General features: G+C 48.7%; 1 protein-coding gene across 10 annotated transcripts; it reads left to right on the plus strand.

Moving 5' to 3' along the window:
* Window positions 1-10142: 10142 nt before the first annotated feature.
* Window positions 10143-24616, plus strand: CARD19 (caspase recruitment domain family member 19). Of its 10 annotated transcripts, XM_057548926.1 has the most exons (6): window positions 10146-10501; window positions 20691-20833; window positions 22315-22468; window positions 23675-23734; window positions 23982-24053; window positions 24344-24616. In XM_057548926.1, the coding sequence occupies exons 1-6, from the start codon at window positions 10495-10497 to the stop codon at window positions 24457-24459; spliced, it is 552 nt and encodes a 183-aa protein (XP_057404909.1). In that variant the 5' UTR covers window positions 10146-10494; the 3' UTR covers window positions 24460-24616. The 10 variants fall into 10 exon arrangements, with proteins under 10 accessions (XP_057404905.1, XP_057404909.1, XP_057404907.1 ...); XM_057548924.1 differs by having other exon boundaries at window positions 23675-24053; XM_057548929.1 differs by lacking the exon at window positions 23675-23734 and having other exon boundaries at window positions 10149-10501; window positions 22315-22472.
* Window positions 24617-24818: the final 202 nt, after the last annotated feature.

The following is a 24818-nucleotide window of genomic DNA, read 5'->3' on the forward strand; positions in this document are numbered from 1 at the left end:
TTTTAATTGTGGTAAAAAATACATAACATAAAATTTACTATCTTAACCGTTTTTAAGTGTAAAGTTCAGTGGCATTTAAGCACATTCACGTTGTTGTGCTACTATCACCACCATCCATACCCAGAACTTTTTCATCTTCCCAAACAGAAACTCTGTTCCCATTAAACACTAACTCCTCCACCCCTCCCTCAACCCCTGGCACCCCCCGTTTGACTACTCTAGGGGCGCCATATAAGTGGAATCACACATTATTTGTCCTTTTGTGACTAGCTTATTTTGAGGTAGGAGGTAGACAGCCCCTGGGCTGAGCAGCTGGGGTTTGTCAAGTGGAGTAAATTGGAGCTTTGTTTTCCTTGACACTCCAAGGACAAAGTTAATGGCAGGAGCTGGGCTCTGCTGAGCAAAGAGATAAGATAACCACATCTATCACTCCTGAGGGCAAGGAAACCTCCCCAACTGCACTTGCACAGGAAGGCTCCTTGGGGGTTAAAAAGGGAGGGGGCGTTATCCAATAATAGGTGCTATCAAACCTCCCTTTAGCCTTTGCGCTGGAATCCATCTTGGCAAAAAGATGTGCATGCATATCGGGAAGGGCCCTAAGACAGGTCAGATGTGGTAAAAGAAGCGAGATAATTGGCCAGAGGAGAACAAAGACCCAGAAGAACTGCCCCCATATAAATGATTTAACCACCTCTTTACTTTGCTCCTCCTCATTAGGGGGGATGCCCACCCCCTTTCTCTCCAGGTGTGTATTTCTGCTTTGCTTCTGTCTAAATAAACTGCTTCTCTGTGTCTATCCCACATGTTGTGCTGTGTCTCTAATCATAAACTTTGTACCTGTTTTTGCAGTTTTTGCCTCCTTGAAACATTCTTGCTTTCAAACAGGGGCAAGAGCCAGGGCAACTTTGCTTCTAGCCTCTAGCCCCTGGTGGACTGGTGGCTAGGATTCTTGTTTTCATCCAGGCTACTCAGGTTCAATTCCTGGGCAGGGAAATAAGATCCTGTTTCAAGACCACTCACTGCTGTCTCTCTGAGAACAATTTCACTCAGTCTTTTGTGTTCTGAGTGAAACCAAGAAGTACCCTGTGGGGCTCCTGGGTACAGAAGCCTTTTTGTCCCCCATTTCTTGTAGGCAAGACCCCAGCCTCCATTACCTTTCCTGAGTTCCAAAGGGCAGATTCAAACAGTTGCTAATCAAAGAAGGAGCAGCCAAGAAACCACCTGAGGCAAGATTAGACCAGAGAAGCCCATGAAGATTAAGGAGAGCTACCACCTGAGATGAGATTAAGGTAGTGCAAGCCCTGCACACACCCAAATCTTGTCCAGCAACCCCACCCTTGAACTATTGCTATAAAACCCTTCATCAAATCCTCCCAGGTTGGGACACATAGTTTTTTGAGGCGGGAGCCCCTTTGTCCCCCTTTGCCTGGCAAAGCAATAAAGTTATTCTTTTCCATTTCACCCAAAACTCTGTCTCCGAGATTCGATTCAGCACTGGTGCAGAGAGGCCAAGCTTTCGGCATCATGAGCATCCAATTTCCAACGTGGTAGGAGGTTTCCCCACACATCCAACAAGCAATTCTCCAGACACTGAAACAAGAGGGAAGGGGGCAGGGCACAACCTTTGAAAGAATGACATGGCTCGAGGACATGACATAAACTGAATAGAACCAAATGGGTCCAAGATGGTGAATAAGTCGACTTCCACTAGACCTTGAGCCTCAGTATATGCTCACCATAACACATCAGCAAGCTAAATAACACATCCACAGGTGCCATGACAGTTCCAAGATCGACCATAAGGATCAAAAAGTGGGCAGTGGCCCAATTCCTGGAAATCCCTGCCCCTTCCTGAAATAGCTGGAATACTCCTCCCACTCATTAGCCTATGAAATTACCCACCCCTATAAAAACTGACAACCCCATACCCTGGTGCCTTTCTCACCTTCTGAGATGGCCCACACTCTGTGGAGTATGTTTCTCTCTAAATAAATCTACTTCTTACCTAACACTTTGTCTCTCACTGAATTTTTTCTGCGATGAGACATCAAGAACCTGAGCTTCATTAAGTCCTGAAACCAGGTGTGTGATCTTGGTTGGAAGACCGAGGGTTTTGGCCAGGTTCGACTCCCAGCCACATGGGTTCAAGTCCCAATCTGAGGTGCACGGTTTCAACACCAGCTGGGTTTTCTACAATTCAACTCAATTCTGACATTATCTACCCAGAGATAGCATCAGATTCCACAGGTTCAGGGCTGTACCACAAGACTGCCCCCCCACTTAAGATGCCAGTCACAAATCCTGGCTGTCACCTGTGCTTCTGACCAACTGGCTATAGTTCAGAGGTTCCAATGACCTCCTCCTTGGGTTCACTTAATTTGCTAGAGTAACAGAACTCAGAGAAACATTTTACTTACTAGTTTACCAGTTTATTATAAAAGGACATAACTCAGGAACAGTCAGTTGGAAAAGATGCATGGGGCAAGGTATGAGGAAAGTGGTGTGGAGCTTCCGTCCCCTCTCTGGGTGCACTACTCTTCCCACACCTCCATGAGTTCACCAACATGCAAGCTCTAAACCGCAACCTTTTGGGGTTTTTAGGAGGCTTCATTACATAGGCAAGATTGATTAAATCATTGGCCATTGGTTATTGATTCTACCTCTAGCCCCTCTGCCAGCCCAGGCAAGGGGGTGGGACTGAAAGTTCCAACCCTCTAATCACAGTATTAGTTCCCCTGGCAATCAACCTTCATCCTCAGGTGACCTAGGGACTTTCCAAAAGTTACCTCATTACAGAACAAAAGACACCTTTTTCTCTCTTACTGAAACCAAGCAGGACCCTGTGGGGCTCCTGGGCACAAAAGTCCTTCTGTGCCCCCAACTTCTTGCTTACAGGAAATAGGCTTCATTCAGCCTCCATGACCTTCCCTGAGTTCCAAAGGGCAGGTTCAAACAGTTGCTAATCAGGGAAAGGAGAGGATGTGGAGACAAGGGAGGAACAGTCAAGAAACAGTGGTCCTGGTTCCCCTCTAGGGATATACATAGCAATATCTTTGAGCTGCCTTACAGGTACTGAAACCCCCATCACATGGGAGAAGTTAACTGTATGCTGCCCACAAGCAGGTAGACCCGAGGCCAGTTAGAACCAGAAGGTTGATGACGCTGACTCCCAACTGCCTCACCACCAACCAGTCAGAAGAATGTCCACAAGATGATCACGCTTTCCTCTTTGAACCATTACCATAAAACTCACTATCTCCTCCAGGTTGGGACACAGTTTTGAGGACATTAGCCTGCTGTGGCCCCCTTTTCGTGGCAAAACAATAAAGCTATTCTTTTCCTTTTTTTTTTTTTTTAAATTTATTTATTTATTTATTTATTTTTGGCTGTGTTGGGTCTTCGTTTGTGTGCCAGGGCTCCCCCTAGTTGCGGCGAGCGGGGGCCACTCTTCATCGCGGTGCGCAGACCTCTCACTGTCGCGGCCTCTCCCGTTGCGGAGCACAGGCTCCAGACGCGCAGGCTCAGCAATTGTGGCTCACGGGCCCAGTTGCTCTGCGGCATGTGGGATCCTCCCAGACCAGGGCTCGAACCCGTGTCTCCTGCATTGGCAGGCAGATTCTCAACCACTGCGCCACCAGGGAAGCCCTCCTTTTTTTTTTTTTTAACATCTTTATTGGAGTATAATCGCTTTACAATGGTGTGTTAGTTGCTGCTGTATAACAAAGTGAATCAGCTATACGTATACATGTATCCCCATATCTCCTCCCTCTTGTGTCTCCCTCCCACTCTCCCTATCCCACCCCTCTAGGTGGTCACAAAGCACCGAGCTGATCTCCCTTTGCTATGCGGCTGCTTCCCACTAGCTATTTTATATTTGGTAGCGTATATATGTCCATGCCACTCTCTCACTTCGTCCCAGCTTACCCTTCCCCCTCCCCGTGTCTTCAAGTCCATTCTCTACGTCTGCGTCTGTATTCCTGTCCTGCCCCTAGGTTCTTCAGAACCTTTTTTTTTTTTAAGATTCCATATATATGTGTTAGCATACAGTATTTGTTTTTCTCTGACTTACTTCACTCTGTATGACAGACTCTAGGTGCATCTACCTCACTACAAATAACTCAATTTCATTTCTTTTTATGGCTGAGTAATATTCCATTGTATATATGTGCCACATCTTCTTTATCCATTCATCTGTCGATGGACACTTAGGTTGCTTCCATGTCCTGGCTATTGTAAATAGTGCTGCAATGAATATTGTGGTACATGACTCTTTTTGAATTATGGTTTTCTCATGGTATATGCCCAGTAGTGGGATTGCTGGGTCGTATGGTAGTTCTATTTTTAGTTTTTCAAGGAACTGTTCTCCATAGTGGCTGTATCAATTTACATTCTCACCGACAAGCTATTCTTTTCTACTTCACCCAAAACTCTGTTTCTGCGATTCAATTCGGTACCAGGGTACAGAGACTGAATTTTGGCTACCTTACCACTTAGGAAATTTTGAGGGTTTTAGAAACTGTGCTAGAAACCGGAATGAAGACCAAATATATATTTCTCATTATAAATTATAATATCACACTTAGGATAATGTATTTAAGGTTCATCCATGTTGTAGCATGTGTCAGAATTTCCTTCCTTTTTAAGGCTGGATAGTATTCCATTTTATGTATATGCCACATTTGGTTATCTATCTCTCCCTTGATGGACACTTGGGTTGCTTCCACCTTTTGGCTACAGTGAATAATGCTGCTTTGAACAGGGGTGTGCAAAGATCTCTTTGAGACCCTGCTTTCAATACTTTTGTGTGTACAGGGGGTTATTTTTAGAACAGATAAATCAGAGCAGATCTCCATTCCCGCACCCGCCTCCCCAGCTCATAACCCTCATATTGTCCGCTCCCAGCTGCCTGGCCTGTATTACCCTGTGTGACCTGCCTGTCACCACCTGACCTCGCCCTTCTGCTCGAAACAATAATCATCATTTATTATCTCTCACAGTTTCAGGTGAGGCTTGGCAGGGTGGCTGTGTCTCTGGATCTCTCTTGAGGCTGCTGTCAGATGTTGGCCAGGCCTTCTCCTGAAGGCTTGACTGGAGCCAGGGACTCCCTCATGGCAAGTTGATGCTGGCTGTTGGCTGGGGGTCCAGCTCCTCCCTATACTCCTCAGCACTGCTTGGGCATCCTCATGACATGGCAGCTGGCTCCCCCAGAGAGACTGATCCAGGAGAGAAAGGCAGGAACCACAATCCCCTTTACGACCCAGCCAAAGAAGTCACACATCATCACCTCTGCCACATTTCACCAAAGACTAGCCTGATTTTCTGTGGAGGAGACTGCACAGGGGTGTGACACAGTATGTTGCAAGCAGCTCTTTTGCCCCTTTTCCATTTGTTCATCCCTGTTTTCTTCAGACCTTAATCAGAAAGATGAGATCACTAGGCAACATTTAACCCAGCTCCTGATTTTTGCTTTACTGGATGTACACAATGCCTAGCCTAATGTGTTCATTCCTGGATTAAAAGGAGTAAGAATGAAGAATTACGTAGTTAAAGAATGACTGAGGGCTTCCCTGGTGGCGCAGTGGTTGAGAATCTGCCTGCCAATGCAGGGGACACGGGTTCGAGCCCTGGTCTGGGAAGATCCCACATGCCACGGAGCAACTGGGCCCGTGAGCCACAATTACTGAGCCTGCGCGTCTGGAGCCTGTGCTCCGCAACAAGAGAGGCCGCGATGGTGAGAGGCCCGCGCACCGCGATGAAGAGTGGTCCCCACTTGCCACAACTAGAGAAAGCCCTCGCACAGAAACGAAGACTCAACACAGTCACAAATAAATAAATAAAAGAACGTGAATTTCAAAAAAAAAAATAGATGTAGTAAACATACCAAGTATTTAAAAAAAAAAAAAGAATGACTGACTCTCTATCTCTATCTTACCCTTGCTACATCTGCAAGGCAGACCACATGGGCAAGAGAACATCCAATTCTAGGGGGACCATGTGAGCAAGACAGCATCCAAAGGAAGATCAGGAGAAGTCAGCAGGTCTGCACGCAATGGAAAAATGACGATGAATCTGACCTCTTACATTAATGATTAACTGAGGTCGTTTCCCCTTTTTCCCTTTAAAAGTTGTCATGGCTGAGCAGAATCTTTGGAATTGGTCTCCAGACAAGAGTTCACCTTCTCCCCAGATTGCTGGCTTTTCAGAATAAAGCACCTTTTCTTTCTATCGACACTTGGTCCTCAATTACTGACTTTTGAGCAGTGAGCAGCCAAACCTGAGTTCAGTAAAAATGTGAGGGGCCATCTTGGAGGCTGGCAGCCTCCCCAGGCAGCCTCTAGCCTCTTGCTCTTCACAACACTCAGCACCTGCACTCAGATGTGTTTTGCTGCTATTGATGGAAGCTCCATGGGATCAGGGCTCCTCTGCTCTCCCAGTGACAATCTACCTCTTGGTTGGGCTCATGGCGGGTGTTTAGGAGATATTTATTAAGTAAATTAATGATTGAATGAACGAATTGTGGCCCTTGGCCATATGAGAATGTGGGAGGAGAATGCCCTTGCACCTCCTCAGTGTTCAGGCCCCTCATCACCCACCCCAACACTTCGCATGGTCAGCTCTACCCAGGCAGGCTGCTTCTCAGCCCACAGACACACTGCATTCCTCCTGCCTCTGGCCTGTGCTTGCCGCTTTATTCAGCTCATCTAGTTAGGCTCTAAGTGCATTTACAGAGCACCTGCTGTAAGTCTGGCACTGTGACCAAAGTAGACATGGCCCTGCCTTTAGGAACTGACACTCTAGTAGGGAGATGGGTAGCCGGAAGTGCCTGGGGGGACAGGATGGGGAGCCTGTGGTGGTGCCCTGTGGTGAGGTGTTCCCATGGCCTGGTCCACAGAAGGTCTGATCAGGATCTTGGATTTGTGTCAGTTGTAACCATGGAACACGATGTTCTTATTATGAATGAAATTGAGCAGCTCCTTAGGCATTTCCTCTTTTTCTGAATATAGGAATGTTGACTTCTTTCTTTCTGATTTCTAGGAGCTCTTTATTAATTAGGGAGATGAGTTGCTAACATGTCCCAGTTTCTTGTTTGCTTTTTGACTTTGCCTACATGTTGGAGGGGAGGGCAGCCCTGAGGAGATCAGGCAAGTGGCAAGTGCAGACACCATGTGGGACGAGCTCTCCCTACCTGACTTAAACTTGTATTTACTTTCTGATCACATAAAGCATGCCAGGATTACAAAATTCTATGGAAGCAAAAGTCAGAAGTGAAAGCAGTGGGGGTGGGGGTGAGGGTCAGGGTCAGTGCATCCCGGATGTTTAGGGACAGGTGGGGAGCAACGTCAGTTCGCACCAGTAAGTCCACACAGGGCCATCTGTTTCCCTCTGCATGTGAGACCCACAGAGTTCAGCAGATTGGGGAGGGTCCCCAGGAGGCCCGCCCTCCCACCCTAGATGGCCCAACTTCCTGAGTGCTCACTTTCGATCCGAATCGTGCAGTGGCAGTGGGGCAGTGCGCAAGGAGGGAGACACTGCACACACCCCCCACCCCATCTGGGGAGGGGAGTGCCCAGGGCCCACCCATTGACCCTTTGAGCGTCTGCCTGCCACTCACAGGGTGGGGATCCCGTGCCCTAGCTTGCCTGGCATGCACATCCCGAGGGGCACAGGGCCTGTCTGCCAGGGAGTGGGGTCCCTCTAGCAAATCCTGTACTTCGGAGGCCCTGTCATTGCTGAACAGGGGCAAGGTCCAGAAATCTGCTGCTCTGAGCCAGTTTCCCTATCTGTCCCTTGGTGGGAGTGGCATGGAATGCTGGCCACCCAGGAAAGAGTCAGGCCTAGGAGCTCCCCTTCCTCACTGTGTCCCCTGTCCATCTAGATCTCACACTTATGCCACTGACATTACTCCTAGAAAGTGAAAGGAACAGAGAGAAGTAAATGCTAGGAGCCGCTGACTTTTAAAAAACACACAGCCTGAAAGTTGCCAGTTATGTTTTATTCAGGGACCTTAGTGAGGACTATAGCCCTGGAGACAGCCTCTCAGGTAGCTCTGAGGAACTGTTCTGTGAATGAAAAATGTTGCCTGCTATAACAGTAAACATAAAAGGATGTTGCAGTCATCAGCCGCTACCACTGCCTCCTATGGAGAGCGCTGAGGGAACTCAGGATGCAGACAAACAGGCTGCCCCTTACCCCCCAAGCCCTCAGCCACTGCAGCCAACCCCAGCGGTGCACCATCAGGGGACTCAGGATGGGAAAGAAAAGGATACTGGCCATAGATAGGTAAGGTGCATATCAAAGGGATGATTTCGATGAGCCCAGACTCTTGCATCTTCCCATATAAAGAAAAGCACTAAATTCATCAACCTGAGATACCTGGTTTTCTTTAAGAAACAGTCATCTTTTTTTTTTTTTTTAAACATAAATTTTATTTATTTATTTATTTTTGGGCTGTTGCGCACGGGTTTTCCCTAGTTGCTGTGAGCGGGGTCTATTCATTGCGGTCCACAGGCTTCTCACTGCACTGGCTTCTTGCTGCCGAGCAGAGGCTCTAGGTGCAGGGGCTTCAGTAGTTGTGGCGTGCGGGCTCAGTAGTTGTGGCTCACGGACTCTAGAAAGCAGGCTCAGTAGTTGTGGTGCACGGGCTTAGTTGCTCCACGGCACATGGGATCTTCCCGGACCAAGGCTCGAACCTGTGTCCCTGCATTGGCAGGAGGATTCTTAACCACAGCGCGACCAGGGAAGTCTTACACAGTAATCTTTTGATGTTCCAACTACCTGGTCCTTGTTGCAAAACTCCTATGTATCCTGGCTCCTCCCTCACCTCTTTGGAGCAGTCCCTCAGAGCTATCTGAGAGGCTACCTCCCAGGCTTGAAGTCCTCACAAAGTCTACCAAATAAAACATAATTCTCAACTTTTAGGTTGTGCATTTTTTTCAGTTGACAGTTTCAAAGAGTTAAGGAGGAGCCAGGATACACAAGAGTTTTTGCTGAAGAAAAAAAACACAAAGAAACCCCAAAAAACCCATGTAGTCGAACATCAAAAGATTACTAATCACAAAAACAGACATGTCAAGCTAATGATCTTAGTGCTTTTCTGTTTGGGAAGATAGAAGAATCTGGGCTTATTGAAATTATTCCTTAGATATGCATCTCAACTATCTGGGGCCTGTATCCTGTTTTTCTCCATCCTGAATTCCCCTCAAGGGGGGTTGCTGCAGTGCCTAATGGCTTAATAGCAGATAACATTTATGTTTACTGGGATGTCACAGGCAACACTTTTTGTCTGCAGAGTCATGACCCAGCATGAGGGATGCAGAGTAATGGGGGAGGGGGGGGTCAGACCAGTTCCACTGGTGGGCAGGAGGCCCCCTCCAGGAGGACGGCCGTGGGACCTAGAGCAGGCTTGGACTTCCCCTAGTGCACCCCCAGGTCATGCTATACAGCCCTCCTGCCGCAGGCAGGCACTGCCCGTGTTGTCCCACGGACTGGGGTAGGACCCGGCGGGGCTTTTCCAGTAAGCCGGGCCAGACTCACTCTCAGTGCTCGGAGCGGGGATGGTTCCCGTGTGGTGACCACCACGACTCGGCCCAAGAGTTTTGGGGTTTCCATCCGACAGCTGCACCCATCCTCCAGTTCCTTCATGGGGTGGGGGGGGGTCTGCGCACGGGCACGGACCCTGGCCGCCCCGGGAGGCCAAGACTGAGCGGGTCCAAAGCAGGGAAAGGCCAAGGAGGAGAACATAGGCTATAATGGAGGCTGTGCGAGCGATGGAGGTGAGGCTCGGGTGAGGGGCGGGACATAGAGCTGCGCGGCGACTTAGCTGGCGCCGGAGGGGGCGGGGCTAGAATGGGGGCGGCATTTAGAGTGGTCACGGCGACGCCATCGACGCAGGCGGGGGCGGGGCCGCGTGGAAAAGGGCGGGGCTCAGGGATCTGGTGGTGACGTAGCCCAGGACAGCGGGGGCGGAACTCAGTGAGAGGCGGAGCTGAGGGTACCCTTTGCGGGCGGGAGCGAGGCTCAAGGCTTAAGGCTTCTAGAGGCCCAGTAACTGATGAGCACCGGGCTCAGCAAGGGGCGGGGCTCAAGGGCTGTGGCAGCGACAGAGCTAACGTCCGTGAGGGTGGGGCTCAATGCGGGCGGGGTTTAGAGCTCTCGCGGTGACAGAGCCGATGCCCCGCGCGGGCCCAGTGAGGGGAGGGGCTAAGGGCTCGGCAGCTTTCGTAGCCCACGCGTTCGGAAGCGGGGCTCGAGTGAGGGATGGGGATTTAGAGCCCTCGAGGCTACGCAGCGGACGCTACAGACTGGGCCTATCGGGAAGGGGCGGGCTCAGTGAGGGCGGGGTTAGGGCTTAGCCGCGACGATGCCGGGGGCGGGGCTCACAGGGAAAGAGCGGGCGACCGTCACAGGGGTCGACGGGCAGTGCACGGCCAGCCAGAGGGTTGACGGCGGCAGGGGGACTGGCCGGGCCAGCTGGGTGCACGGCGTGCCGGCGCCATGACAGGTGAGCGCGGTCCGGGGTCGTGCCTGCCATACAGGGACGGGCGCGCGGCCACGGTGGCCCATAGGGTCCGGGTGTCCAGATGCCACACTGGGGGCCGCTCCTCGCGGCGGCGAGTGACCTTGCCCGTGACTGAGTGTCCTGTCGACTAGACGACGGCAGAGCAGCTCGCGGCCCGGGGCCGGGTTCTTGGGGGGCGAGGCCACGCCGGGTCCTGGAGGGTTCTTGGGGGCGGGGGCCATGGACACGCCCTGGAGAGTTCTGCTGGGCAAGGCCACGTCATGCCCTGGAGGCTTCTGAGCGTTGGAGGCCCCGCCTTGGTGGGTTCTGGAGGGCGAGGCCAGGTGAGGCCCTAGAGGGTTCTGGGGGACAGAGGCTAGGCCTGGAATGGTTCTGTGGGGTGAGGCCAGGTCAGGCCATGGAAGGTTCTAGTGGGTGGGGGCCACGTCGTGGGTGGTTCCGGGAGGGCAGGGACCAGTGCACGTCTGTAGGTGGGGAGATGCTGCATGGGCAGTGGGGGTGGGGGGAGGGGGTTGAGGCCTGACAGTGGGAGGAGAAAGTAAAAATGATTCTACTGTGCTTCTATCAGGGAATATAGACACTCCATCCTCACAGCCACCTGAGGAGAATGCCCAACAGGTGGTGCATACCTGGGCAGTGCGTGGTACCCGTGGGACTCTGTGGTGCCTCCCAGGCTGCACCCCTTGCCCAGCGACAGGCCCAGGGGAATTGTGGACACAGACTCGGTCCCCGAAGGCTTTGTGCCCCATACTGAACTGCCCCAGTCCCTCCTTCTTTTCCCAGGATGGGTTCTCCAGCCCAGCCATCCGCCAAGGGCCTCTCGAATGGGGACCCGCCCACCACCTTCCTGACCCTAACTGAGCAGGGTGACCCTTCTCTATGGACCTTTCCCTGTAGGAGAAGCTCCATGACAGAGACAGGCTGGTGACAGAGCCCATGACAGCATGGTCAGGCTGCTTCATGAGGTAGAAGTTACCTAGGGGTGGCCCACGGGGTCAGGGAGGCCCCAGAAGCCCCTGTTCTCTCCCCAGCACTCACTGGAGTCCCAGCCTGAGTCCTGCACACAAGTAGGATTTCATGGGCAGGAACCTGGTGATTTCCAGGACACCAGTGTCCCAGCCTTAGCCAGAAGAGACCCCAGCTGCTGTGCATTCCCCTGTCATCTCTCTGAATTCTTTTATCTGTGGCTGCTGTTTCTGAGTACAGTTGACCCTTTGAGCTGAGGTTTCAAATGTGAGGGTCCATTTATATGTGGATTTTTTTTCGATACATACTATAGTACTACATGACCCCAGGTTGGCTGAATCCTTGGATGCAAAATTATGGATATGGAGGGCTGACTGTAAAGTAATGTGTGGATTTTCGACTGCTCAGGAATCTGCGCCCCCAACCGCCGCATTGTTCCAGGGTCTATTGTACCTACGGTGCACATGGTCTTGCATCAGGTGCTTCCCATTCAGAACTGCTCTATGGGGAAAAGTGGAATATCTCTATGTGTGGATGAGGAAATAAAGTGTCAGGTTGGGCAGGTGCCCCAGACCGCTGAGGCAGTCAGTGGCAGAGCCAGGACTAGACCCTGCCCAGGCCCACCAATCCCCTTTCTCCCTGCCATCTCTGTGTCCTGGGCCTCTAGAGACCCCTTCCCTCAGAGCCCTTCATTTTTGGTATGGGGAACTGGGGCCCAGAGAGCACAGGCCTGGGAGGGTCAAATGGGCAGGCTTGCAAGGCTGCGGGCCTCAAGTTCCTGGCTCACTGTCTCCATGCACCAACAGGAACCTGCCTCGTGTTGTTTCTGGGGCCTCTACAAAGGGTTGCAGAGTGAGTGTGTGGGGCCTGATGCGTCTGCTCAGGGCCAGCACTGGCCGAGTGTCACTGCAGCAATTGCTGTTGCTGCAGAACCAGTCCCTGCCTTGTGGTGTGCTGGGGAGTGCGCCATCTCAACTCCATGCCTGAGGCCAGGTTGGGCACTGGGACAGGAGGGGATTCTGGGAGATTCAATTTGGGAGGGGAGGTTGAGGTCCAAGCATCTGGACTTTGTTTGGGGTGGGGCGGCAGGGGAGCTCAGGAAGGTCTCTTGGCGGGAGGGCAGTGAGCATGAGTTAGCCAGGCGGAAACCACAGGGACAGGTATTCTTGTGCCAAGGGCGGGAATCCTGGGCAGTACACTGCAGTTGGGGGTTGCTGTGCAGGGATGGCTCAGGGGCCTGGGAGGCCCGGTGAGGGCAAGTGAGGCCAGCTCCCACAGGGCCTCGATTGCCAAGCCAGGCTAACAGGTGGGGGGGGGGGGTGTCTATGGTTGTGGTGCTGCCAGGAGGGCAAGATGATGGGGGAGGTAGGGCTTAGCAGAGGTTGCTGGTGAAGGTCTGGTGAATTTTATGCCAGAGCATTCCTCTTCCTTTGTCCTGTAAAAACTGTCTGGGACTGTTTATCAGCACTTGGGACCAAAGTGGTTTCCTTTCTTGTGCTTTCTCATGCCTCTGAATGGCTGCTTGGGTGTGGTTTGTGTGCACAGCTCACAAAGACCACAGGAAGCACAGCGCACAGCAGAGCCCAGAGCTTTGGCCCCCAGGCTGTGCCATCGTGCCAGGTGACTGGCAGCTGCAGGCGATGGAGGCACCACCTGGCTAGCAGCCTGCAGGGTAGGAGGAGCCACTGCAAGATGCTGGCCACCATCCACTGACAGCCCTCGCCCTTGAGCCTTGGACCTACGTCCATTCATTCCCAAACTTCCCTAGTGCTTAGTGTGTGCTGGCTCTGTGCACAGGTGCACACCCTGGCAGTGCTGGGCAAGACAGCCTGTGGCTTGGCCAGGAACAGACATGATGCAGCTAATTGCATAGTTAATTAGTAGGTTGATTAGAGAGGCAGAAAATTTAGATGTCAAGAGTTGGCCCCAATACTGTGCCTGGGTCCTGACCTCGATACATCACTCCCTAGCTGGTTGAGGTCTCAGGCAGGTCTTAGATAAGTCTACTCGTTGTCCTTCAATTTCTTCTGAAAATGGGGGTGGTAGTCATGCTTGTGTAGCAGAGCTGATGGAAGAATGATGATTATCTGTATGCCTAGAGCCCACAGAATGCCCAAGCATGGGGCACACTCCATGAACTATGGCCAATGTTAACTCTTTAATCAGAGAGGTTGTAGATGCTGAAGCCAGGTGGCCAGGAGGGTCCTGCCGTGTGGTGGTGGCAGGTCTCTCTGCATCCCTGTCCATGGCTTCTTCACCAAGTTGGAGCTGCTGACAAGTCCATTTTCAAGGTTGACTTTCAGAGGCTCGGAGGATCAGAAGTTAGAAATTCATATTCTGGGGGAGAAAAGACCATCCAGGAGGAGGTAGCATCAGGAGAGAGAGATGAGAAAGACAGTCTGTTGAGTTGGCCTCATGGAAGAAATCAGGGAGGAGGTCCCACTTGTTCCACCTCAATGACCCTATTTTTAAAAAATCAACGTTATTGAGGTAGTATTTACTTACAAATACACTCATTTTTAGTGAATAATTCTATAAGTTTTGACTAATGAATGCACCCATGGAACAACTAGCCCAGGCCTAATCAAGACAGAACATTTCTATCACTCCAGAAAGTTCCTTCATGCTCCTTTCCAGGGAACCCCACCCAATCCAAGAATTCATCTGCTTTCTGTGACTCTCATTTTTTTTCTTTAAAATTCAGCTACGGAATTTCCAAAGAGGATTTCTTTTTAATTAATAGATTTTATTTTTAGAACATTTTTAGTTTATAGAAAATTGAACAGATAGCACAGAGGGTCCCCACACCCCGTTTCCTGTATTATTAACATCTTGCATTTGTGTGGTATGTTTGTTGCACTTAATGAACCAATGTTGATAGAATATTAATAACTTTAGGTATTACTAACTAAAGTCCTTGTGTTGTGTATTGCATGAGTTTTGAAAAATTCGTAATGTCCTGTGTCCACCATTACAGTATCATACAAGTAGTTTTACTTGGCTAAAAATCTGTGCTCTACATATTTATCCCTCCCTCTTCCCTAACCCTTGGCAACCACTGATCTTTTTACTGTTCTCCATAGTTTTGCATTTTCTGGAATATCATATACTTGGGATCATATAGTATATAGCCTTTTCAAATTGGCTTCTTTAACCTTTAGCAAAATACATTTAAGTTTCCTCCCTGTCTTTTTGTGACTTCATAGGTCTTTTTGTGACTTCATAGGTCTTTTTATCACTGAATTATATTCCATTGTAACTTACTAAACTGAACCACAGTTTAATATATTATCCATTCACCTTTATATGTATGTATGTGGTAAAATATACAGAACATAAAATTTACCATTTGAACCATTTCAGTGGCATTAAATACATCCACGATGTTGTGAAGCTGTCACCACTATGCATTTCCAGAACTTTTCATCATCCCAAAGAGAAACTCTGTGCCCATTAAACAATAACTCCCCTTTCTCCCCTACCCCCAGCTCCTGGTAATCACTATTCTACTTTCTGTCTTTAGAATTTGCTTATTCTAGATAGTTCATGTAAGTGGAATCATACAACGTTTGTCCTTTTGTGTCTGACTTATTTCACTTAGCATAACGTTTTCACAGTCATCCATGTTGTCAAATCCATGTTTTAAAATTCCATTCCTTTTAATGGTTGTATAATATTCCATTGTATGTATACCACATTTTGTCTCTCTATTCATCTGTCCGTGGACACGTGGGTTGTTTTTACCTTTTGGCTTTTGTGAATAATGCTACTCTGAACTTGGTGTGCACATACCTGTTTGAGTCTCTGCTTTCAGTTCTTTTGAGTGTGTACCCAGGAATGAAATTGCTGAAGTATTTGTTTAACTTTTTGAGGAATAGCCATACTGTTTTCCATAGTGGCCGCACCATTTTACATGCCCACCAGTAATGCATGAGAGTTCCAGTTTCTCCTCATCCTCATATTCATATTCCCTCTCTCTCCATGTATTTATTTCACCTTAATGTGTATGAAGTGGTTATCTCATTGTAGTTTGATTTGCATTTCCCTAATGACTAGTGATGTTGAGCATCTTTTCATATGCTTAGTAGTCATTTGTACATCTTCTTTGGAGAAATACCTATGCAAGTCTTTTGCTCATTTTTGTATTGGTTACTTTATAGGATTTTTTTTTATATTCTTTTTCTTTTCTTTTGTTTCTTTATTTATTTACTTATTTATTTTTGGCTGTGTTGGGTCTTCATTTCTGTGCGAGGGCTTTCTCTAGTTGCGGCAAGCGGGGGCCACTCTTCATCGCAGTGCGCGGGCCTCTCACTATCGTGGCCTCTCTTGTTGCGGAGCACAGGCTCCAGACGCACAGGCTCAGTAGTTGTTGCTCACGGGCCTAGTTGCTCCGCGGCATGTGGGATCTTCCCAGACCAGGGCTCGAACCCGTGTTCCCTGCATTAGCAGGCAGATTCCTAACCACTGCACCACCAGGGAAGCCCTATAGGATTTTTTTGTTGTTGTTGCATTGTAGGAGTTCTTTTTATATTCTCTCTCTCTATATATTAATGCCTAATCAGATATATGCTTTGCAAATACTTGTCCCATTCTGTGGGTTGTCTTCAGTCTTTTTTTTTCCCCACTCAAAATAGTGTTCATTTCTGGACTTTCTAGTCTATTACATTGGTCTATATGTCTGTCCTTATGTCGGTACCACAGTTTTGATTCTTGTAGCTTTATAGTAAATTTTGAAATCAGGAAGTATGAGTCATTCACCTTCTTTCCTTTTCAGGATTGTTTTGGCCATAAAAGTCCTTTGAGATTCCTTATGAATTTTAGGATGAAAAACAAAAAACATTTATTGGGGTTTGGATAGGGATTACATTGAATTCCTAGATCACTTTGGGTAGTATTGTCATACTCACAATATTAAGTCTTCCAGCCCATGAACATGGGATGTCTTTCCATTTATGTGTGTCTTTTAAAATTTCTTTCAGCAATGTTTTGTAGATCCAGTGTCCAAGTCTTCCACATCCTTGGTTAAATTTATTTCTAAGTATTTTATTCCTTTTTTTAAGTTTTTTAATCGACATATAGTTAATTTGCAGTGTGTGTTAGTTTCAAGTGTACAGCAAAGTGATTCAGTTATACATATGTACATACATATATATATAGTTTTTTCAGATTCTTTTATGTTATTCGTTGTTACACGATACTGAGTATAGTTTCCTGTGCTATGCAGTGGGTCCTTGTTGTTTATCTATTTTATACGTGGTAGTGTGTATATGTTAATTCCAGACTCCTAATTTATCCCCCCCATCCCCTTTGGTAACCATAAGTTTTCTATGTCTGTGAGTCTATTTCTGTGTTGTAAATAAGCTCATTTGTGTCATTTTTTTAGATTCCACATGTAACTGATATCGTATGATATTTGTCTTTCTCTGTCTGACTTACTTCACTTAATATGATAATTTCTAGGTCCAACCATATTGCTGCAAATGTCAATATTTCATTCTTTTTTATGGTTGAGTAATATTATATTGTGTATATATATATATATATATATATATATATATACTACATCTTCTTTATTCATTCATCTGTCAGTGGACATTTAGGTTGCTTCCATGTCTTGGCTTTTGTAAATAGTGCTGCTATGAACATTGGGTTGCAAACTAGAGTTTTCTCCAGATATATGCTAAGGAGTAGGATTGCAGGATCATATGGTAACTTTATTTATAGAGTTTGAGAAGGATTGGTATTAGTTCTTTAAATGTTTGGTAGAATTCATCAGTGAAGCCATCTGATTCTGGGCTTTTATTTGTTGAGACCATTTTAACTACTGATTGAATCTCCTTATTAGTAATAGGTCCTTTCAGATTTTCTGTTTCTTCATGATTCAGCTTTGGTAGATTGTGTGTTTTTAGGAATTTGTCCATTTTATCTAGGTTGTCCAATTTGTTGGTATAAATGTCCACAGTATTCTTTTATAATCCTTTTTATTTCTGTAAAATTCATAGTAATATTTCTGATATTAGTAATTTGAATCTCCTCTCTTTTTTCTTTGTTAATCTAGCTAAAGTTTTGCCAATTTTGTTGATCTTTCTGGAACCAACTTTTGGTTTTGTTTTTCTATTTTTCTATTGTTTTTCTATTTCATTTATCTTCACTCTAATCTTTATCATTTCCATCCTTCTACAAGCTTTGGGTTTAGTTTGCTTTTCCTTTTCTAGTTCCTTAAGATGTAACATTAGGTTATTGATTTGAGATCTTCTATTTTAGTATGTGCATTTACAGCTGTAAATTTTCCTCTCAGTACTGCTTTCACTGCATCCCTTAAATTTTAGGATGCTGTATTTTTATTTTCATTTTTCTCAAGGTATTTTCTGATTTCTCTTGTGATTTCCTCTTTGATGCATTTGTTGTTTAAGGTCCACATAATTGTGAATTTTCCACTTTTCCTACTGTTATTGATTTCTAGCTTTATTCCATGTGATCAGAAAAGATCCTTTTATTATGTCAGTCCTTTAAAATATATTAAGACACATTTTATGGTTAACTGTGTTTTGTGGTCTATTTTGGATAATGTTCCCTGTGCACTTGAGAAGAGTGTATATTCTGCTATTGTTGGGTGGAGTGTTGTGTCTATGTCTGTTAGGTATCATTAGTTTATGGGGCTGTTCACATCCTCTATTGCCTTATTGATCTTCTGTCTGGTTATTCTATTATTGAAAAGTGGTCTGTTGAAGTCTCCAGCTATTATCATAAAGCTTTCTATTTCTCCCTTCAATTCTGCCAATGTTTGCTTTAAATATTTTGGGGCTCTGATATTTGGTGCATATATGTTCTAACTTCTTGGTGATTGATCACTTTATTAATATATAATGTACTTCTTTGTCTCATAACAGCTTTTGCCTTAAAGCCTATTTTTTTCTGATATTAGTATAGCAATGTAAATTCTCTTTTGGTTACTATTTGTATGGAATATCTTGTTCCATTCTTTCACCTTCAACCTTTTTCTGTCTTTAGACCTAAAGTGAGTCTTTTGAAGACGGTACATAGTTAAATCATGTTTTTTAAATCCTGAGAGGAAAAAATTCATTTTCTCTTCTACTCTTACATACAACGCTTATGTTTCTCAATAATTCTGACACTTCTGGTTATGGAATGTGTGGGTTTTTTCCCCTACCAAGCAATTTTCCAGTTCTTCGGTGGACACCAACTGGGAGTCCTATAATTTAATTCAATTCTGACACCATCTATCCAGAGATAGCGTCAGATCCCATAGGTTAACTTTAGGCTCAGTCCCACGAGATTGCCCCCACTTGAGATGCCGATCACGAGTCCAGGTTGTCCCCTGTGCTTCTAACTGACTGGCTGTAAATCAGAGTTCCCATGACCCTCTCCTTGTGACCCTATTTGCTAGAATAGTTCACAGAACTCAGGAAAACACTATTGCCAGTTTGTTACAAAGGATATTTCAAGGATATAAATGACCATCCGGATGGAAAAGATGCATAGGGCAAAGCATGTGAGAAGCAAAGCATGGAAGCTCCATGCTCCTCCCAGGCAGGCCACCCTCTCAGCACCTCCACATATTCAGTAACTTAGAGTGCTCCAAACCCCGTTTTTGGGGGGTTTTATGCAGGCTTCCTTAGGTAGGCATGACTGATTAAATCACTGGCTACTGGTGATTGATTGAACCTCCAGCCCCTCTCCCCTCCCCAGACATTGCAAGGGGAAGTGAGATGGGGAGGACTGAAAGTTCCACCCCTCGAATTACGTGGTTGGTTCCACTGGCAATCAGCTCCCACCCTGTGGTTATTTAGGGGCTTTCCCAAAATCACCTCATTAATACAAAGTCAGATGAGGTTGGAAAGGGATTGTTATGAGTAACAAAAGATACCCTTTCACCTTCACAGCTCTCATCACTTAGGAAATTCCTTGGGTTTTAGAAACTGTGTGCCAGGAATTGGGACAAAGACCAAATATGTATTTCTTATTATAAATCACGATACTACAAATCCACTTCGCTAATCTATGCCTTTTGATTAGAGAGTTTAATCCATTTACATTTAAAGTAATTACTGATAAGGGATAACTTGTTTCTGCCTTTTTGCTGTTTGTTTTCTGTCTGTCTTGTAGCTTTTTTTCCTTCATTTCTTCCCTTCCTTCTTTTGTGTTGATTTTCTGTAGTAACACGTTTTGGTTTCCTTTTGTGTATATTCTGTGGACATTTTCCTTGTGGTTACCATGAGGATTATACATAATACCCTAAAGTTACAACTATCTAATTTGAATTGATACCAACTTAACTTCAGTCACATACAGAAACTCTCCTCCTATACAGCTCTGCCTGCCCCCCCATCCCCTGGGTCCACCAGGAAACAGGACAAGGTGCCACAGGTAGGTATGGTGGTGCACTTGTTCAGGCAGCTGGTGCTGCAGGAACTTGGGACCCTCCCTCAGAGATTCAGAGATTTCTTTGTCAACTGCCCACCGACCTCTCCCCACCCCTTGCCTTTAAAGACTTGTCATTCTAAGGGACATTCTTAATGGGAAAGATAGTGCAACAGTGATGCTTTAATGGTGATTCTGAAAGAAAAAAACAAAAGAAAAGGCATTCCCCAGCCTCCTGGGCAGCAAGCATGCTGGTCTGCTGTTGGTGGCAGCTTCTCAAGGCCTTGCAGATACACTGTGTCTGGTGGCCATGCCAGCACAGGCCATTCCAAACCCTGTGCTCCTGTCTTTGTGTCTCCTGTCCCCATGACAACAGCGACTGTAGGAGCTTCGAGATTGGGCCTTCTCCTGTGAGCTGCCTGTGCTCTTCCTCGGGCCTGGCTATTTCCAGAGGGCACTGAGGGAGCCCAACAGACAGCAGGTTCTTCGCCCTTCTTGAGTTTTTTTGCGATAAGCTCTCAGGCATAAAAGATAGGAGCCAGAGGCTCTGCTCTGCTTTTGAGCACTATGAACCTTTATCACTGCACTCACCCACCCCACTTTCTGGCAAGGGTGTTGGCATGACATGGGGGAACTCTGGGCTGTGCATGAGCTGGGATGTCAGCAGTTGTCCAGGTGCTTACAGCTGGTACACCTCTCGGTCGGCATGGGGACCTTGCTGCGAAGGGTCCCTGCCATGGCTGCATCATGGTGTGTGGGTCTCGCCACCCCCTTTTTGGGCTGAGCTGGCTCATTCCCTCTGTGTTCTCTGCTTCTGTTTCAGAGCAGACCTACTGTGACCGCCTGGTCCAGGACATGCCTTTCCTCACAGGCCTTGGGCGCCTGAGTGAGCAGCAGGTGGACAGGATTATCCTCCAGCTGAACCGCTACTACCCCCAGATCCTCAGCAACAAGGATGCGGAAAAGGTGCCAAGGAACCTGAGGCTGCTTTCCCATCCCTTCCTCTCTGGGCTGGGAGAAGCGGGGGGCAGGACAGCTTGGTGGTGAAAACCTGTCTCCTTAGGGTGACCTTGGGCCCAGAACATCAGCTCTTTGAGCCTTAGTCTCTTTATATGCCATCAGGCCTTCTGGCCCCTTCCAGAAATGCTGGGAGGATCACAGGAGACATGTGATAACATGCCACAACATGAGACAAACCTGGAAGGGGGAACAGGGGGAGTGCTGGGGTGGGAGGGGATCAGGGATACCAGATAGGCCCTACCCAGTGCCATAGGGCTCTTTACTCTGCATCTTCCAAAAGTTCAAAGTGGGCAAACGTTTTGGGTGTAATCTGGCCCATCCTATTCAGGGACACTGGGTGAGAGTGAGTGCTCCTTGCTCGCCCCACCCACTTCTCTGGCTCCCCCGTGGGGCTGGGGTGGGTGCTAGAGACCCGCCCGGGCTTTGGGGTGCAGGACCTGCCTCCCATCTGGGTGACTGAGCGAGTCCTTCTCCTCTTGGAGCTGAGCTTCCTGCCTTGCCACAGGGTAACAGTGCCACGTGCAGGGCTATTTGGAGGGTTGGTGGTCTCTCCTAGGGACAGGTGAGATTGATCCTCAACAGAACTAAAATCAACACAGACCCTGCTACTGGCCCAGATGCTTCTTAAGTTACAGAAGTAGTACAGTGTGTTAAAAAGTAGGGGCTCAAATTTATATCTTGTAATTAAAAGTTGAATACACATTCATTGTAAAAAACAATTTGAAAAGCTCAGATGTTTACATGAGAAAAAGGAAACTCCACACACAAAACTACAGTTCCTTTCCTCATAGGTACCCATGGCTTCTGCTGCACATCTGCCTTTGCTTTGCAGCTTCTGTACCTTTGTGGTTTGATTCTAGTTCCTTGTAGCATGGTACACCACCACCAGGTGGCAGCACCGAGCCATAGCCTCCAGGTTCTGGGGGTCAATGCCAAGTACCCTGTCCATTGACCTTTACAACCACATATTTTTCAGTCAACCACATCAAAAAAGCCACCCTTTTTTTCTCCTTAATCCTTGATTTATTTTTTAAAACTTGAATCACATTCCTGTAGAGTGTAAACCACTAGAAATTATCATTACCTCAGAGATTCCCTGTAATGACCCTACCATGTGGGTTTATTATTCCCTTTTTACAAATGGGAAAACCAAGTCAGCAAGCCACTAAATGTCCACACTTGGAATAATGTCACCGCCATCTTTCTTGCTGACCTGTCCTGGCCTCCAGTGGGAGTGCAAGGCTTAGTGGCCATGCAGCACAGTCTTGGGTGCCACATGGGAGTGCATGAGGCTGTGGTAGCAATTGCTACCTCCCCGTGGGTGTTCCAAGCACCTAGATGGTATCACAGCCATTGAGGAAGCTGGGGCTGGGTGCTGAGCCCAGAGTCCTCCAGCCTGACCTGTCTTGTGCCCCTTCCTCCTCCAGTTCCGGAACCCCAAGGTATCTCTGCGAGTACGTCTCTGCGACCTCTTGGGCCACCTGCAGCGGAGCGGTGAGCGGGACTGCCAGGAGTTCTACCGGGCCCTGTACATCCATGCCCAGCCCCTGCACAGCTGCCTGCCCAGCCGGCACACCCTGCGTAAGTGCGTGTCCCAGTCCCCAGGCCTCGGCATCTTCTTGTTCAGCCCTTCACCAGAGACTGCCCTCTGGTTGCATCTTGTGTGGCCCTCAGAGTATTTCAGACAATATAGATATTTCTGTCTCCACGCCTCCCTCTCTCTGTCTCTCTGGCCCTCTGTCCCTCTGTCTCCCTTTTTCTTGTGCCAATTTGTACACAAAAGGTAGCATCTCTTGCATGCAGCTCTGCCCTTCCCTCTGTAATCTAATGAATCTGGGAACCCTTACACTTCTGATCAGAAATAGCTCGCAGCTGAAGGCTGTACCAGCCTTGAGTGAACTGACCCCCCCCAACCCCCACGACGCAGGTTGCGTCCACTTTCGCCCAGGTAGATCCTCATGGCATGGCTGTTTCTGTAGAACAGTTTCTAACACAGATGGCTGGTCCAAGACACATGTGTTTTGGTTTAGAGGGTCTGGCCTGTGGGCCCGGGAGGCTTGTGAGCCCCGAGGGATCCTCTGAGCTGCCAGGTTGGGTGCAGGGAAGGTACAAGCGGGGATGGCAGCTCAGTCCTGAGGCCTCTGCACCCAGGTCCCCAGGAGGAGTGGCTACTGTCCCTCAGTCCTCGGATGAGAGGCTGCAGGCCGGGAGGGAAGAGGTGGCTCAGCTCAGGCCACTCAGCTGGACCTGGGGCCAGTGTCTTTGGCCCCAAGGACAGGCTGGCAGGACTGAGCCCTGAGCGCCAGCATGGGACGATCCTGTCACCACAGCTGTCAGGACCACACAGCCCTGCCTGGAGTCAAGTACCTACCAGGGTGCCCTCAGGGCTGTCTGGCAGCTGGCTGGTTAGGGGGAGCCCCAGTGGGGTCTGGGGAAAGAGAAGGAGCGCCCTGCCCTCACATCAACATCATCAGACTTTGGACAGGCAGGTGTTTGCGCTGTGTTTGGTGCCTTGTGGTTGCCACGGAACAGTGAACCCCCTACTCCATGGTCCTCAAGTTCTCATGAAGTGGACAAAAGGAGAAGACACAAAACTGTGCAGGGTTCCCTCCCTGGCGCTGACTCCCCCCAAACACAGCCTGGAGGGCTTAGCGCCGGTACAACCTGAGAAGCCTGGGTGGTCTGGGGGAGGGGGCTCGACAGCCCCCTTGGTTTCCCGAGGGCGGGGCAACCACCTTACCCTCTGGCCCAGCCACGACTAACTGCACCCTGTGATTTTGTTTCCAGAGAACTCAGATTGCACAGAGCTAGACTCGGGCACCGCAGGCCGTGAGCTCAGTGACAGGGGTAACCGCCTCCCATGTCCCTTCTCTCTGTTCCCCCACCCAGGGCTCCATCTCTGCCTCGGGGGCTTCTCCATTCCAAGTCGGGTTCTGTTCCTGGCTTCCTGTTGGACAGACCCCCTCAGGGTGCTTACTGGGGACGTCCCTGCCCAGCTGACCACAGCACAGGGTGTGAGCCTGTCCCTCGAGGCCTCTGGACCCCTCCCCGCCCTCCTGGGCTCGGGGAGCTGCTCACGTGCATTTCTCCCCAGGACCCGTGGCCTTCCTGACCTGTCTCGGCCTGGCCGCAGGGCTGGCACTCCTCGTCTACTGCTGCCCCCCAGGTGGGTGCTGCCTGGCCAAGCCTCAGCCCAGTCCTCTCCAGACCATGGGGCAGAGCCCTGCCGGATGGACGGAGGCCTACACCTGAGGCCCCCTACTTGTGGCCCAGCGTGGCAGCCCTGCGGTTCCTTTCCTGCCATGCTGACCTTGTCAAGGTCCTGTGTGGGGAGCCAGTGGCAAGCAGGCCCACTTGGCATGGGGACCCCACATCACTCAGGTGTGGGGCTAGCGATGCCATGAGGCTGAGAGAAGACGCCTTCTCGATGGGTTCTGAGACCCCCTTGTCTTCCAGACCCCAAGGTGCTGCCAGGGGCCCGGCGTGTCCTGGGCTTCTCCCCTGTCATCGTCGACAGGCACGTCAGCCGCTTCCTGCTGACCTTCCTCACAGATGACCTGGGGGGGCTCTGACCAATCCCAGCCCTGCCCGCCTGGCTGCTTGCTGCCCTGGGGCTGGCTGGCTTTTCTAAGTGTTTACGTTTCACTGTTTATAACTTATGTAACAAGCACTTTACCTTCACTGTACAGAGGTGCTCAACAATATTAAACGTTTGAGTCTTATCCCTTCTCTCAGGAGTGTTTTCTAGATGATACCAACACAAGACATGACAGCATGTCTAGCTGGGGCTGACCCTGTGGGCTCTTGGCTTCCCGAGTCCAACCCAAGACCCAGGTCCTGCTCAGGCCGCCTTCTCAGACCCCTGTGGGCCTGGGCCTCACCCCTCCATGTGGGCTACCTGCCCCAGATGACCCCTGCTGTGTCCCCCAGT

This window comes from Balaenoptera acutorostrata, chromosome 6 (assembly GCF_949987535.1).
Source record: "Balaenoptera acutorostrata chromosome 6, mBalAcu1.1, whole genome shotgun sequence".
In the NCBI taxonomy this organism is placed as follows: Eukaryota; Metazoa; Chordata; class Mammalia; order Artiodactyla; family Balaenopteridae; genus Balaenoptera; species Balaenoptera acutorostrata.

What these genes read in the sequence shown, in the direction of transcription:
- CARD19 (XM_057548921.1), top strand. An exon ending in GCAACAAGGATGCGGAAAAG is followed by an intron (nt 20,834 to 22,314) that starts GTGCCAAGGAAC and finishes TTCCTCCTCCAG; the next exon opens with TTCCGGAACCCCAAGGTATC. An exon ending in GCCCAGCCGGCACACCCTGC is followed by an intron (nt 22,469 to 23,674) that starts GTAAGTGCGTGT and finishes TTTTGTTTCCAG; the next exon opens with AGAACTCAGATTGCACAGAG.